The sequence below is a fragment of the Mastigoproctus giganteus genome, chromosome 5, assembly GCF_048544385.1.
Source record: "Mastigoproctus giganteus isolate SK-2022 chromosome 5, ASM4854438v1, whole genome shotgun sequence".
Lineage (NCBI taxonomy): Eukaryota > Metazoa > Arthropoda > Arachnida > Uropygi > Thelyphonidae > Mastigoproctus > Mastigoproctus giganteus.
This window is the reverse complement of record NC_143579.1, coordinates 93,204,249-93,221,710: the sequence shown is the minus strand read 5'-3', so window position 1 is coordinate 93,221,710 and position 17,462 is coordinate 93,204,249. Positions and strand designations below refer to the sequence as shown.

General features: G+C 37.1%; 1 protein-coding gene across 1 annotated transcript in view; it reads right to left on the bottom strand.

Annotated features, from left to right (window-relative positions):
- The window catches only part of LOC150085565 (N-acetyltaurine hydrolase), a 121,652-nt gene that overhangs the window by 25,611 nt on the left and 78,579 nt on the right, over positions 1–17,462 (bottom strand). The window contains exons 5-6 of the mRNA XM_090373349.1: positions 6,074–6,238; positions 821–1,038 (exon numbers count right to left, since the gene is read on the bottom strand). Of these exons, the coding sequence (XP_090229475.1) occupies positions 821–1,038; positions 6,074–6,238 (383 nt within the window). The remainder of the gene's footprint in view (positions 1–820; positions 1,039–6,073; positions 6,239–17,462) is intronic.

The window sequence follows — 17,462 nt, the reverse complement described above, 5'->3', positions numbered from 1 at the left end:
CCAAAAAAGAGAAAAATGATGATATCAGCTGAGGGCCCTAGGTGTGCCAAGCCCGTACACCAGATGTGAGCCCCTGGGGTTGAGCTTCTTTGGAATTTGCCAAACGTAAACTCTCCCTGATATTGGGAAAAAGTGAACACTGATTCATCTAAAAATATGTTTCTGATAAAGTACTGAGTTTTTGTGCTCCTTACAAAATTGCATCCTCTTTCTAGCATTATTATCAGTAATGAGTGGCTTGGCTCTACCATAAATTTCACCTTCATGAAGTTCTCACCAAACTGTTTTGCTATATACTGGATTTCTGAGACACACATTAAGTTCTGCAGTTATTTTTGAAACAGTAGTTTTATGTTTTTTAGGGTATGATCCTTTTTGGTGTCCAGGAGTTTCTTTCAGTCAGCTTTGATTTTCTGCCACAGTTTATCCTATTAGATTTTGTTTTTTCATACTGAATGCAAACATCACTTTCGATATAAGTGCTGTGGATATATTAAACAAATCAGCAATTAAAACAAATCCCCTGCGAAACGTACACCAAGTTGATCTCTTTGGAATTCAGAGAAGTCATTCATTTTCTTCAAATACTTTTTTATATCACCTATAAATAAACATCAGCTTTTATCATCTTTCTTCAAAGTACTACCTGCAAGAAACAAAAAAAAATATATCATCACGGCATGTTCATAAATATGTTGTACAACCATTATACAAATATTGTTTTTCTATCAGGTATTCCCATTATCTTGTCCATCCTCTGTACATCATGAATAAAAGCTATCATATACAGAAACTAATTCTACAAAACTTTTATGCTCACCAATCTATGCTTTGTATGCACATCATGAGAAATAACAATCCTGTCCTCAAAACCTTGGTCAACTAGATATTTCAAGCGATCAATACGTTGAGCATCACTAGGCATATCAACATCGCCACTTAATTGATAAAGTGATACCTCAATACCAAAGAGATCAAATTCGCAGAAGGATCCCAAAGAAGCAAACTCTGCCAGGTCAGTAGTAGATGAAATAGTTCCTATTAAATAAACTAGATTTAATGGTGTTACAAATTCAGAATACTTTAAAATTTCATAAATAACACCACTCTGCATGACTTTCGATGTTTGTAAACTAATAGTTGTTTTTAACTCAGTTTTTATGCTGATTTCAGAAATGTTATTCATTGTTTTCTATCACATACTATTTTTTCACAAAAAACTTAAGTCAATGTTATGAGGTGTATTATTGAATGTATTAAGTTAGGAGTAAATGTTGGGAATTTGTGAACTAAATCTTCACACGTTGGCAACACTGCCTTAAGTCATTTGTTTCTTGAACAGAGAGCTCCATGCAGCAGTGTTTATCAGTGTGAGCTCAGTTTATTTTTGAGGTCATTGTGTCAAACTTGTGCTGAAGTGAGTAAAATGTCTTCACTCAATCTGAACTTTTGTTATATCTGTTATGTAGTTATTATTAAGTTATGTAGTCCTCAAGCAAAGGCAAGACATAGAGAATTTGTAAAAAATTTGTATTGTGCTTATTTTGGAGTGAAACTCGGTGACCAAAGTAAACCTTGGGCTCCACATAAAGTTTGCTGAACCTGTGTTGAAGCATTGAGATTTTGTGGAAAATGGTAAAAAGAAGGCTATGTCATTTTCAATTCCCATGATTTTGCAAGAGCTTCCAAACCATTGTGATGGCCGTTACTTTTGCTTAGTTAATGTAGAGGGATAGAATGCAAATAGTAAGAAGGGCATTGTGTATCCTAATATTTCATCTGCCATTAGACCAGTCCCACATGGAAATAATCTGCCAATTCTATGCCTTCCACCACTTATATTGGAAAATATAGCAGCAGAGAGAGTGCTGCAGTTGATTTGAGTGCAGTGCTATCGAGATGAGTCATCTCAATAGCACTGCCCGCACCCTATTCTCCAGGGCTTGGAGCCATTCCAGCACTGATACAATTAGGTGTAATGGATCTCCCGTGTGAAGGCAGACCTAACCAAATGTGGTTATCCATCCCATGTGCTAAGCAGGTGCCTATTACAGGCACAAGAACTCACATCCCACCCAAGACCACTGAACCAAGACGGTATATCATCCGCCTACATTCCCTATTATCCAGACGTGTCAGGACAAATCTCGAAGGTCCTTAGAAATTACAACATCGAATGCATGCAGTTACCCTGCAGGAACCTACGTTCACTTGTCTCCAGTGTGAAGACCCCTGTCACACCTGTCTTATGCAGCAATGTAGTATATCACATCACCTGTAGAGACTGTGACAGTTGCTACATAGGAGAAACATCAAGGCATCTCCAAGATCGCCTTACGGAACATGACAGAGCCGGCTTGCCAAAACTGACCAGTCCGCAGTCGCGGAACATTTTTGGGCCACCAACCACGATCTTGATCCCAAACGTGAATTTGAAATAGTAGACCACTCATGACACTTTCACCACCGCCTATGGCTAGAGTCACTTAACATATTAAACAATTCAAAGGCAATAAACCGCCACAAAGGCATACGTCTACACCCCATCCTAGAGACAACCGTTTTAATGCTAGATGATCAGTGGAGTAAAAGCAGTGCACATCCATGCAACAACAATGGCACATGATTAATGTGCCTCACTCAGCTCATTGCACTTATCCGTTGTATTTTGTATTTGAATTTCAGTTGATAAAGAGACACGCCAGTCTCGAAAGCTACTGCCTGTTAGTATATTTTATATTTTACATTAAACTGGGTTATAATTATACGTGTATATAATTGTTATTTCAACCATGGACCCCAGTACACCAAGCCCATTCGTTACTATTCGTTTACTAACTTGGTGATTGTCTCTTCTCCAATGGAACCGTTATCTCGTGGCTATTCCCAACCTCGTGTTGTTTGGCATTACAAGAATGCAAAATGGGATGACCTGTGAGACTTCTTTTCCTTGGTCGGATTACTGTTTCAAAACTTCTGATGTCAACGTTTGCTCAGATCATGTCAGTGAAATTATTCTTGCAGGAATGGAAAACTTTATCCCACACTCCACTTTAAAATCTTGTCCTTTATCTAAATCTTGGTTTTCCAATAAATGTGCTAAGGCTGTTCAAGAGAAGAATGTTGCATATCATAATTGCTTGTTTCTAATTCTCCAGTTTCATTTTCTGCCTACACGAAAGCTCGCAACAATTGTAAAGCAGTTATTAATCAGTCCAAACTAGAGTTTGAACAGTCTAAGAGTAGAAAACTTGCTTCTTGCCCTAATGGTAGCCGAGTATTCTGGTCTCTTGCCAAAGCTATTGGCCGCAGCTTTTGCCCATCACTGCTCCCAACTCTGTCCAAACCAGATGGTTCTGTTGTCACTTCAGCCAAGGATAAAGCTGACCTGCTAGCATCCCATTTTTCTTCCAACTCGTGTATTAATGATCTTGGTAAAACACCTCCCACCATTCCCAACACGCTCCATTCAATGCCTCCTATGGTCTTCCGTCAAAAGGATGTCAGAAGGATTTTGACGAATCTTGATGCTAAGAAAGCTCCAGGTCTCGATGGTATTTCTCCACTTGTTCTCAAAACCTGGCCTCCTGAACTTACTCCTATTCTTTGCCGCCTTTTTTCACTTTCTTATTCCAAAGGTGTTTTTCCTTCTGCTTGGAAATTTGCTCATATCCAGCCAGTTCCTAAAAAGGGTGACAAATCTCTCCCATTCAATTATCGTCCCATTGCAATTACTTCTACTCTTTTTAAAGTAATGGAGAAATAAATTAACCGCCAACTCTCTCTGTCTTCTAACTTCTCCACTAACGGTGTCCCCCAAGGTTCAGTTCTTTCCCCCACTCTTTTCCTCTTGTATATTAATGACCTTCTTCCATTGACTGGAAATCATATCCAGAGTTTTGCCGATGATAGCACATTGCATTCCACTTTCCATTTTGAGAAACCTTGTCCTGCTCGATCAGCTTCAATTTCTTGAAAATCTGCTACCAATTCCTTAAATGCCGATCTTCAGGTAATTCTCCAGTAGGGCAAAGACATCTTAGTTGATTTCAACCCTTCTAAAACACAGTCTTGTCTTATATCTCGCAAAAAGGATTCTTCTGCTCCTATGCTTATCTTTAGTGACACTCCGATTTCTAGACAAAATGATATATCTCTTTTGGGGATTACCCTGACTTCTAATCTCTCTTGGCACAAGCACATTACAAATATTGCTTCCTCTGCATCTAAAAAACTTGGTTTTCTCTTTCGCTCTCGGCGTTACTTTTCTTCCAAACAGGTGCTCACTCTGTATAAATCGCAAATCTGCCCTGCCATGGAATATTGTTCCCACATCTGGGGTGGTGCCCCCAAAACCTCTCTCAGGCTTCTTGATTCCATTCAGAAGAGGGCAGTTAGGTTAATTAATGATTCATCTCTAACAGAGTCTCTCCACTTGCTTTCTCATAGACGTACTGTTTCTGCTGCATGCCTCTTCTACAGATACTTCCATGGGCACTGTTCTTCTGAATTGGCTTCTATAATTCCCGCTCCTCTCTCTTTCAAAACAGTCCGAACATGTGCCACCACCAGCCAACATCTATTTACTGTCCAACTTCAAACCCACAGAACCAACTTTTCATCTTCCTCGTTTATTCATTCAACTACCATTTTCTGGAACAACCTTCCTTCATATGTATTTCCTGAAAATTACAGTCTACAGATGTTCAAGTCCCATGTCAACAAATATCTTCTTTCGTCTTCTCAACCTCCAATCCAAGCATGGTACTGAGTACTATAGGTTCTAATACCTCTCATGTTTGGGGTTTACATAAAAAAAAAAAAATAAATAATATGTTCTGTAATATGTACATACTAACTAAACTAGTTGACATTTCTGTACACTGATATTTGTGGGTGGGGGTTAAAATTTAAAACAGTAAAAAGATAAGCAATCAATAACAAAAAACACGGCACACACAAATTGCAAGTAACACAATACGCACAAGTGAGAACGGAGTAACGAGTTACAAAGCTTTAAAAATAGGAATGAAGAGAAGATTCTGAAAATTACTTTTTTTATATGATTGAAGATTCCATGGAAGTGTAAACACATTTTACCATAATAACCCACAGAATTCCAGCTGTCATTATTATCGCAAATTCAATAAGATCGAGTTTATTATCCGTTTCTGATAGATTGCACTAACAGAAAAACCCAATAAACAGGTGGCTGGTAATTGTTTTTATTGTTTACTGAGTGTGTGTATTGGAGCATTGTTTGTGTGTGTATTGGAGTAATTGTTTTTATTGTTTACTGTGTGTGTGTATTGGAGTAATTGTTTTTATTGTTTACTGAGTGTGTGTATTGGAGCATTATCATCTTGAATCATGGATGTGTTTGTGGGAAACAATGTTTGTACCATAGGATGAACCTAGTCTCTCAAAATATCAGAGTAATCAGTGGCAGTAATTTATCAGTTCAGTGTGATGATAAACCTAAACAATACCAAGATATTGTTGATCCTCCTCCATGTTTGATGGTTGGCTCAGAATGATTATTATTATTATTGTTGCTATTATATTATTTCTCCCTGATTGGGGGATTCCACTCCGTGATGGGTACTGCTACCAAGTACACAGGATGGTTGTAATGTCTGGTGTTACTGTTCGGTTGGATTTCTGGAGGTTGTGACCTCCAGAAATCCAACCGAACTATGTGGTAACGGTCAGAAACAATTGTAGGGTAATCTCCAGTGCGGTGTCCTGCCCCAATTAAACAGAATTTTGTCCCAATTAAGCGAAGTAAACCCTGGCTATTTTCTCGACTGGGTTCTGTTTTTTAAGATTTGTCCCAAATAAATGGCTGCCCCAATTAACCGGTGGCCCAAATAACCAGTATCCACTGTAATTGAAATGACTAACAAAATTATGAAAATTATTACAAAAAATTAAAAGAATAAAAGAAAAAAAAAAAAATTAACACTTGAAAGAAAGAAATTAAACTACTTTAAGAATCCATTAAATATCCAAATACTTTTAGTATGGCAATGTATAAATTAAATATGCTTATCATATATAAACAACTACTCACGATCCAAATGGGACATCACTGTTTTAGAAACACTGCCACCAGCTTCTTGAAATATCCTTAGTATTTCCTCAGGGCTTGTTTTATGTCTCCCAGGATGAACAATTACTGGACATCCTATTTCATTCTGAACTGCAGCTGCTGCTTTAAAAACATTTTTCTCAAATGCTTAAAGAAAGGAAAATCAAGTTAGTAAAACATACTATGAATCAAATAGAGGCAGAAAACTTTCTTCTATCATTCAATTTGCTTACTAAGTTAGCAAAAGTGTTTTCATAAACAACCCTTATTGTGCTGTGCTGTGTTGTGTTTTGCATGCCCATGCTAGAAGTGACAAACATCAGGACCTGATGCCTGACATGCTATATACACTAATGGACTTATTCTGGACATGTTCTGTTTTCATTCCAAATTTAAAATTCTTCTGACTTTTCAGTTGTATCATGTTTTATATCTGACAGTTATTAATTATTTGTAGCTCCAAATATGTTTAAGGTTAATATTCACTATTATTATTAGACAAACAATTGTTATTTAATTTTGGGTCAAATGTTTAAATTTGAAATATTTTTCATTTCATGTACACATTTGAATGATTAAAATCAATACAGCCACATGATCATTATCTGTTTGTGTGTGTTTAATCAAGCATTTTTTTACATTTACACATTTCATTATTTTATGACTAGTTGTACATGATACAAAAGCAATAATAATTAATACTTTTCAACACTATGAAGACAAAACACTTCACTGAATAGAAAATAATGGCAAAAAAGTTTAATGTAAATATAACTAACTGCTCAATTCAACTTACAATAACTTTTGATAAAGATTTTTTTTAATTTTGATTCAATTTATAATTGCCTATAATTAGTATGAAAGTGTCAAACCTACACCACATGTGTAGGTTTGACACTTTCAGACCATCTTTCTGTGCATTATAACAAAAAAATTAATCAAAAATAGACTTGTATAGTCTCTCTTTCAATTCTGGGTCTATGCTTCACTCCAACTGATGGTGCTCAAAGGAAAAACCAAATGGCTATCATGATAGTACCTTGTGTTTTTAATGAATAGTAGAATCATCTTTTTGGTAATGCTATTCACATTAAAACAATATCAGCAATTTAAGTTGATTCATGGATAATGGTGTTGTTTCTAACATAAAGAAAAGCTCAAGGCTTAATGGCTGAAAGCCAGGTTCAGTCAATGGGGAGACAAAAGCATCCTGTAGGCAGAAACTAAATGCAGAAAAGCATATAGCTTTCAAATTATGCCAATGCCTGAGTTAAAACGGTATTATTATTAATTAGGCCAAACGATGCAAAGAAGAAATTATTGGGTTAATTGTTATTTTGCAGCAAGTCATGCTGAGCATCCAAGCCCTGTACCTACTGATAATCTTTTTTTCACTCTTTATGAGGAATCTGAAATGAAGGATGGTTTTCTGAGTCACTGGAAGTAAATGGGTGTCTCACCCATCCAGCCTGCCTGGTAGCCAACTGCAAGCTATGAAGGGCATTTGAAAAGTTCATAGCCTGAGTACGAAAGGTTTATTTGAGGAGTCTAATAGCATGTTGCTTTTCAACAGTCCCCTTTGGAATCAATACCCTTTTGCCACTGATGCTGCAATACATTTCCAGGTAAGAAGAAATTTTTTTTTTTAGACCTCCAGGAATGCAGTCACTGCCATAATGGTGTCACTGTTGGTGAGAATATGGATGCCAGCCAGGTATTTTTTTCAAATTAGGAAACAGAACAAAGTCCAATAGTGCCAGATCTGGTGAATATGGGGGGGGGGGGGAGATGAGATTTCCTAAAGCTGCACTTACGTAGTGAAGTCATGGCAATGACAGACTTGTGAGCAAGCTTGTTGTCCTTGTGGAACAAGACTCACTTACTGAGTTTTCCCCCGATGTTTTCACACAAACACTTCACAAGGTCTACATAATATGCCCCTGTGATTATCTGGCCTTACTGAAGGTAATCCATTAGCAACACTCCATCAGCATACCAAAAAACCAATGCCAACCTTGCCAGAAGGAATTGACTTGGCTTTCTTTGGAAAGTGAGGGAAAGAACTGTATTTTCACTGTTTGGACTGCTCCTTGGTCTCTGACTTAAAGTGATGGACCCATATCTCATTCACCTTGCAAGGAAATTTGCTGGATCTGATGCAAATATTCACTTGACAATTCTTGTGCATTTTTGGTTTGCTCTCAACAACTTTGGTACCTATCATGCTGACACCTTTTTCATAGCAAGAACCTGTTATTATGTGGTACACACATTCGATTGAGATGAGATGCCCAAGACCCTGAAAATGTACCCAACTGTCACTCATCACCAGATCATGCACACTGTCAACAACTTCTGGTGTGATGGATGTTGGAGGTCTTCCGTAGCACAAATCATCTTCCAGGCTCTCCCTCCCTTGTTTAAATTTTGCCGCCCACTACTTAACCATGGAATAGGAATGGGCATCCTCCCTCAATGTTGTAACCATATCATTGTGATCATTGTGAATTGCCCTTGAAGTTAGTCTCTGCTTTCTCAAATATTCATTTAAATATTCCAATAACTTTGGAATTGCACAGTGACTGATTTTGTCCATCTTTCCTCATTCCAATAACTTTGTTGACTTCAGGACCTGTAATTAAAAAAAAATACTGAAACTTGGTGGGCTACTATTTGAACTCTTATACATTTAGTTCAGAAATTTTTAACACTGTCACCTATCCTTTCATATTCATGCCATGTACTTTTCAAATCCTGCTCATAATTAGGTAACTAGTTGGTTCTGCTGGGTTCCCCTTTTTTTTCAGCTATCCTAATTGATGGTGGTGGACAGATGGTAGTTCTCCCACTGTTTCTATTATTATTTCTTCTAATGTCTGTATCCAAAATATTTCTTTGTATTTGCAACTCTTGTGGTTATGTTCTAATGCCATGCCATGTCAACATGCCTGGTATTTTGAAATGAAAGGCATGATTTCCTATTACTGTGAGGCTGCTTGTGTCCGGGCTCTCCAGTCTGGAGTTCTGCTGTGTTACTTTATTTATTTATTTTTTTCTACAAAAAGTCTAATTGAATCTCTGGCCCAAGAGAAATAGGATGCCACAACACTAGTGATTTCTGGTGCCAAAACCCAGTGTCATCGATAAGCATTTCTTCATTTAGCTATAAATAGTACGTTTACCTGAATATAAATAGTGCTGTAAATAATATGTAGCTATTTTGTAGATTCATAGTTCAGTACTATTTTAATAGTAACTGAAACCATTAAATCAGGGAAATTAGTGTTATATTAACAATAATGGGCAACAGGAGTTCTGACGGCTATCAAAGCCTCTAGAACTTTTGGATCAGTCAATACAAAATTGTAAAGAAGGATATCTATTGTAGAACACTTCATTAAGAGTATATGAGGTGTGTGATCAAAAAGAACTAGTATTTGGGAAATGATGAAACTTACCTACTATTTGGATGGATCTTCTTCGAAGTAGTCTCCTTGATACTGTATATACTGATTCCAATTGCTTCTTCAACTTCCAGGAACATTCTATATACGCTTCTTTTGGAATTGCTAAGAGTTCCTGTGTCACATTTTGAATAAGTTCCTCAGTTGCTGTAAATCGCTGATATTTAAAGGAGACTTTAAGCTTGGGAAACAAAAAAAAAAAAAAAATCACAAGGATGCTTGGCAAGAAATTCTTGAATATATTGTCATGATGCAAGCACCAATTCCCTGAAGCCCACTTTTCTGGCCATTTTGTCCAAAAAGTATCACAAAATCACTGTAGAACTGTTTTGTAATATTCTAGGCTTGACCATACAGTCCTGTGAGTCAAAAACTAAGATAATGTCCTTCACATTTTATCAAGATGGTCTTGCTTTTTTGGGCCTTGGAGAAGACAGGGCCTTCCAGTGAGAAGACTGGACCTTTGTTTCTGAGTCACAGACATACACCCAAGGTTCATCACTAGTAATGATGGAAGAAATATGTGTCAGGCAACACCATGTCAATAAAAATTCTAACATGTGAGAACTCACTGCTCTTTGTGATGAAAAATGAGGATGAAAAGCACAAATTGGGCTGAAGCATGGAGCATTTCGAAATCTTATGCTAAAATTTATTGACATGTCCCATAAGAAGTAACAATTTCACTAGCAATTTCACAAACAGTTAGATGTTGCTCACTCCTGATCAGATAGTTTCTTTTTTTTTCCCTGTTGCAATTTTCTCTAATGTGAAACAAAATTTAATGTAAATTCACTGCTCGGTAAAATCATATATTTTAAAATTTGGCAAAACACAAAATATCTTCTTTCAATTTAAATACTTATTCAGATTGTCTGCAGATAAGAAAGAAGTAATTCACATATTACTATATCTAGATGAGCCACAAACATGTTGTATCAAGTCGTGACCTTGCTATGACTCTGCAATTTCAAGATAACAAAATTAGTCCCTGAACTTTCTGATCCCACCTCTTATAAGTGTTATCACATTACAAACAATTTATTGATAATACAGTGAAATATCAGTATAATAAATTCATGCAAACAACCAAAATATGTTCATTATAATGAAGTTTTGTTACAGCAAAACAAAAAAAAATGTCAGAAAGATAGCTGCATGATACAAAACAATTATAACAAAACAAACTTCCACATACAATGCAATTTATTATTTTTTTAATGAAAAGTTCAAAATCTCCCCCGATTGTATTCTCCACCTTGTCGCGGTGGGGGGGGGCTTGCGTGTCCCGATGACCCAGAGAGCTAAGTCGGCGGTAGCTTAGCTACTGGTAGGGCCTCCCAAGCCGGACAGGTCAAAGGGTAGGGGCCAGACTAAGAGAGATACCCCGGCCCTCCAGGTTGGGGGTTGCTGCAACGGGCTAGCTCCTCGTTCAGTGTAAAAAATACACAAATGCTAAAATACCTACAAGTGAAAATGAAAATGGACTGCACTTTCGGTAACGACTCGGCAAACGGAAAAGGACTATGATTTTGGGATGCTGGAATATTCAAGGCCTTTCAACTAAAAGAAACTTTCTTTCGGATGAACTGCACAAATTCAAGTTGGACATCGTTGTGTTATCAGAGACAAAGAAAAAGGGATGTGGAGAGGAAATAATGGGAGAATACTACCATTTTTGGAGTGGAGTTGATAAGAGTGAAAGAGCAACAGCAGGAGTTTCTATTGCTGTTAAAAAGAAATTGAGACACAACATCAAAAACTGGCAATTTATTAATGAAAGAATGATCTCATTGGAACTGAAAATATACGGGAGAGAAATATGTATTTTGGGAATATATGCCCCGACTAATGACACCGCCGATACCTTGAAGGATGAATTTTGGAGGGATCTGAGAGAACTAACAGAAAAAATTCCTAAGAACAAAGAGATATTTCTAATGGGAGATTTCAATGCAAGAGTAGGAACTGAACAAAATAGCAAAGTTATTGGAAAATTTGGAGAGAAAGAGAGGATGATAATGGAGATAGACTATGCAATCTTTGTGAACAGTTCGACTTGAGAATAAACAACACATTTTTCCAACACAAGGATATCCATAAATATACTTGGTCACAGAAGACAAGACAAATTAGATCAGTTATAGATTACATTATTTCAAACATTCAGGGACATATGTATTGAAAGATGTCAGAGTTTATAGAGGAGCTGAATGTGGATCTGACCATTTTCTTGTTAAAACAACACTGAGGTGGAACTGTATTAAGAAAATATGTGTGGACAACCAACAATGCAGGGAAGGAGAAATGCTACAAGTGGATCAATTTAACATTGACCTACTCCAGGACGACAGCATTAGAAACAACTTCACCCAAAGACTGGATGCTGCAATTAACGTAGAGATAAAAGATAATACTGAAGAAATCTACGAATATTTAAAAAATACTGTTAAAAAAATAGCTCATGAAATCCTAGGCAAAAAGAAGAGCCAAGGACCAAAAAAACCTGGATTACAGAGAAAGTAAGAGCTGCTGTAGAGGAAAAGAAACTTGCATATCAGAAATGGCTGAGTGATAGGAATAATGCATATAGGAACATTTATGTTGAAAAAAAGAAAATAGACAATCGGTTGGTAGTAGAAGCGAAAAATGAAGAATGGGAAAGGAAATGGCCAACTATTAATAGCAAATTGGGGTTCAAGCAATCAGCGGAATCGTGGAAGGTCCTTAAAGACTTGAGAAAACAGAAAAAACACAATGCTGGTTTGCAATTAATACCTTTGAAAGACTGGACGGAATACTATGAAGGACTTTTAAAAGAAGACCGGGAAGAGTTCAAGACGATGGAGGATTTTGGTGTAGAAGACTTGGGCTTAAAAGTTTCTGTTAGGGAAGTGGAACTCCTGCTAAAGGAAGGAAGGAATGGCAAGTCACCTGGACCTGGAGGAGTTTACATGGAACTTCTGAAATATGGAGGAAGAGGAGTGGCTGTTCTGATACAAAAACTGTTAAATAGTATACTGAGAGGAAAAGAAATACCAAAAGAAATGATAACAGGATATATTACATCAATTTATAAGAAGGGCGATCAAAAAAGCTGTTCAAATTACAGAGGAATATGCGTCCTGAACCCGCTGTTAAAGATCCTTGGAAAATGGATCAGGAACCATTTAGAAGCCCGAATCGAGGTATCAGAAGAACAAAGTGGTTTTTCAGCTGGGAGGTCATGTATAGATCATATCTCAACAGTACGACAGATCCTTGAAAAATCCCAATCAAAAGGAAAAAAAATCTTTATGATTTTCATTGACCTTGAAAAGGCATATGACAGTGTTCCAAGAAAACTCTTATGGGAAGCACTGAAAGAGGCAAATATTGATGGACAACTGATTAACATTATTAAGGCAATTTACAGGAATAATAGATGCAGAATTAAAGTGGGATCAGCTTTGTCACCTGAATTCCACACTTCAAAAGGCTTATTACAAGGTTGTTGGTCACCAACACTTTTCAAAATTTATATTGACATCTGCCTAAGATCCTGGTCAAAAAAATGTAATAAAATGGGATTGCCGATTAATAAGAACACCTATATTCACAATTCACTTTTTGCAGATGATCAGGTGGTGATAGCACAAGACTTAGAAGATGCAAAGTATGCATGTCATCAATTGTTTGAGGAATATAAACAATGGGGTCTAAAAATCAATTTTAGCAAGACTGAAATGTTGTCTTCAGGGCCAGGACACGTTCTAAATATTGCAGGTTTTAAAATCAAACAAGTCAATAAATTCAAATATTTGGGATCAATCTTACAAAGTGATGGATCATCCCAAGCAGAGATCAATAAGAGAATTACAGACAGCAGAAAGGCTATCGGCATGTTAAACTCTGTTCTGTGGAGCCAAAATATTCTAAATAAAACAAAGAAACTTATATTTCAAGCGATTGTACAAAGTCTTCTATTGTATGGAGCGGAAACCTGGACATTGAATAGGCAAGCGGAAAACAAATTGCTCTTCACAGAAATGGATTTTTGGAGACGCTCGGCAGGAACTTATAGAAGAGACAGAAAACAGAATGAAGACATAAGGGAAAAAATGGAAGTGAAAAAGACTATTATTAACACCATCAAAGAAAAGCGTCTAACATGGTATGGACATGTAAAACGGATGCAAGAAAACAGATATCCAAAGGCTATCCTGGAATGGATACCTCCTGGAAGAAGGAGAAGAGGAAGACCTAGGAGGACATGGATGGATGGAGTACGGGAGTGCATGATAGCCCGAGGCTTAACTGACCAAGACACCTTGAACCGCACTTTATGGCGGGAAAAAATTCCTAACAAAAAATAACTTGTAGGCTGAGGAAACCCATTGTAAATGGAAACACTCCTCTTGAAGAAGAAGAAAATTTCAAAATTTAATCAAAAATATATTTTGAAGCTTACTATTTTCAATAAAACAAAATTCTTTATTAATAGGAATAAAAGGAAAAACATTTTAAACATGAACCTATAGTCTCTTCTGTTTTAAAATTTTTAAAACAGTAATAACTCCAGGGGCTCACATGTGGTTGAGTATGGGCTTGGCATACCCAGGATCCTTAGCTGGATATCATCATTCTTCTCTTTCTTGGTGACTCCCTTCTACTTATGACTCTTGTTCGCTCTCTCTCTCTCTCTCTCTCAGGGTAATTCAGAAATTTTTTTTTTTTTTTTTGGCTGTCGCAGCATAAGCCTCATGCTTAAACTGCAACCATCAAGTGATAAAATGTAAACAAACATAAATTCAATTATGCTGGTGCCTCATCTGTAAGCAAGTTTCATGAAACATGGTGTGTAACTCAGTGTAAACAATCCAGTCACTGAATTACTGAAGTATGACTTCAAGAAAGTAGCCAGATCAAATGCCACTAACCCCAAACAGACATTAGTTCAGTGGTGTGCTGGTAAATTTTTAACAACCAGCTTGCCCTTTTTTAACAACCCTCACCTTCTTTAGAAACTACACAGCAGTTTCTCTGTTTGTGAGAATTACAAACCCTGAATGAATTCCATTATCGGAAAATCTACTTAATTTTTCCTGGACCGCTTCTTCTTAGGATAATGATCTTATGAGGTTCACAACAAATCTAGAAATGCGAAATATTTGACAGACATCGAGCATTTCCATGCTCGATGTCTGTCAAAGGCCACACCTTGAGTACTGTATACAGGTCTGGAGGCCTCATTTCAAGAAGGATGTAGAGCTGCTGGAACAAGTATAGAGAAGGGCAACAAGATTAGTGAATGGAACAAAAGGTTGCTCTTACGAAGAAAGGCTCAAGTTTTGCAAATTACAGTGTCTGGAGACTAGGCACTGGCGAGGCGATTTGATAGAGGTGTATAAAGCCTTGAATGGTTTGAGCATGCTCAATGCCGATGGGATTCTTCCTCTTGCTCAGAATAATCACCTGAGAGGGCATAAATTCAGATTGAGGAAAGACAGATGTAGGATAGATGTGCAGAAATTTGCCTTTAGCCAGCGGGTAGTTTTTAGTGGAACAGACTTCCATCCTTTGTTGTGGAAGTTGATAGCCTAAATATATTTAAGGCTCAGCTGGACAGGTATTTCGAACGAACATAGGGGTGAAATGGAAGTGTGTGTGTGTGTGTGTGTGTGTGTGTGTGTGTGTGTGTGTGTGTGTGTGTGTGTGTGTGTGTGTGTGTGTGTGTGTGTTTTGGCTGATGCTGCATAAGCTTGCTTTCTTGCATCATATGCCTCTACTAATGCTAAATGTCATTACCTTAAGACAAAGCGACCAAAGCAAAAATTGAGCTGCTCCGCCAGTATTAAGTGGATGTTTGTTGTAAATAATAATTCCTGTAAAATTTCTAGGAGAGATAATCCCTACACATGCTGCCACATAAGGAAGGGGCAGGGGAAAGGAAGTACAAATGGTGCCAAAATAAGCACGCCCAGGCTGAATTTTCCATGTCACCATATACAAGCTTATCACCGAAATTCCATTAACCACTGTGGATTGACATGTGTGCCACACAACAGTTTATAACTATTGCTTGTTTAACAACCAGCTTGTAATATTCTTGAAAATTTAACAATCGGCTGGTGCGAGCCAGGTCCAGCACACCACTGCATTAGTTGCCCAATTAATAAATCATTCCAGCACTGCTACATGCTAAAGGCCAAAGATCAAACAGTTTACATTACATTGTTGAACTTACAAGATATTGTTTAAGCATTTACTTTCTACAAATTTCATTATAATGGTTATTTTTTTTATAGCAAGAAGAAATTTTATTGCACTAAACTGATATTTTTATTACAATGATATCATAATGAAAATATCAGTTTAACACTAAAGTTTAACATAAAGGTACACAGTAAATTGGCAGTGGAGATGGGAAATCATTTTGTTTTACTGAATATTTGTTATTCTGGCATTCATTATATTAACATTTAAGATAATTTTGTAATTTCAATTAAATTTTATTGTACAGGTAAACTAAAAATTGCAAGCATAAAATGACTCAGGATAGTGTGTCTCTTGAGGGAATTGCTGCTTGTAAACTTATGAGTTAAATGTTTCCTTGCATAAACTGCTGCACGTATGCTGAATAGTAGATAATTGTGATACATTCTCGTGTTCAAGGTGAATGGGTGAGATTTTGTCTCTGTAGTGCCAGTGGTTTCCTTTGAACAGTTAGTGTCAAATCTGGGGGCTTGGCAGTTACTCAAGGGTCCAGTAATAAGCCAAGGGATGCTCTCCCAAAGAATCAAGCATCAGAAATGGACCATCAAATAGAAATTACTCTGGATCCAAGTGAGGTCAATATTGGGTGATTCTATTGTTAAAGAAACTGGAAATGTATTCTGTAAACACAATGGATCAGAACCAGGTATGTCTATGAGGTGCTAAAATTGATGATGTTACCCATTGTCAGTTCTTAAGTACACTTAAGTACATAAGATTATACATATGGAAACTCGTAACTTAATACAAAATTAATCTCATGCCTTGGTCAAGAAATATAAGGTCATGTTGAAAAAATAAAAAATGCTGTGATAGGTCAAAATATTATTTTGTCTACAGTTCTGTTCAAACATGACAGGAGGGAAAGTATGATAAAAGCCTTGTGGATTACCTCAAGACTTGATGGACTCCATAAGGCTTATGGGCCAGAGGGAGTGCTTTTTCTCATCTTGGCCTGCCCTGGTTAATAGAAGGGATTTATTTTGTAAGGATGGAATTCACCTGAACAAGAGAGGTGCAAGGGTCTTTAGTAATACCATAGAGACTTAATGTTTGGGGGGGGGAGATAAATAGGAAATTTCTAGTGAGATTCAGACTAATGATATTCACCAAAATGACTCTTGTACCTTCCTTGAGAGGATTTGTGAGATACCTCATAATTCTATATAAACAGATCTACTGAATTAGACAACAATCTCAATCAGCAGCTACATGCCATGTTAAGGATATTGACCAAAGTTACACTTGCATCTTCCTGAGAGGAGACTATGTGGGATACCTCATAATTCTATACACAGAGAAAGACCTACTGAATTAGACAACAATCTCCAGCAAGTTGCATAGTACCACAGAGAAATACTTCGGTAAATAACTATAAGGGATCTTTGGGGCAGTAAAAAAATAATAACTTAACCTGTCTATATAGTAATGATAGGAGTTCTGTACATAAAATGGGTGAATTGAGCTTCTGGTTTGTTTGTTTGTTTGTTATTTGGTTTTTAGGAGCATTAGCAACTAAGGCCATATTGCTCTGGGGATATGCAGTGGTCATTCTCTGACCTTTCTGCATCCTCCATATTTGGTGGTCACGGGCTCGAACCCCAGTCTAATCACTGAAGCATCTGCTACGCACTGCTGCTCCTTCCCACCTG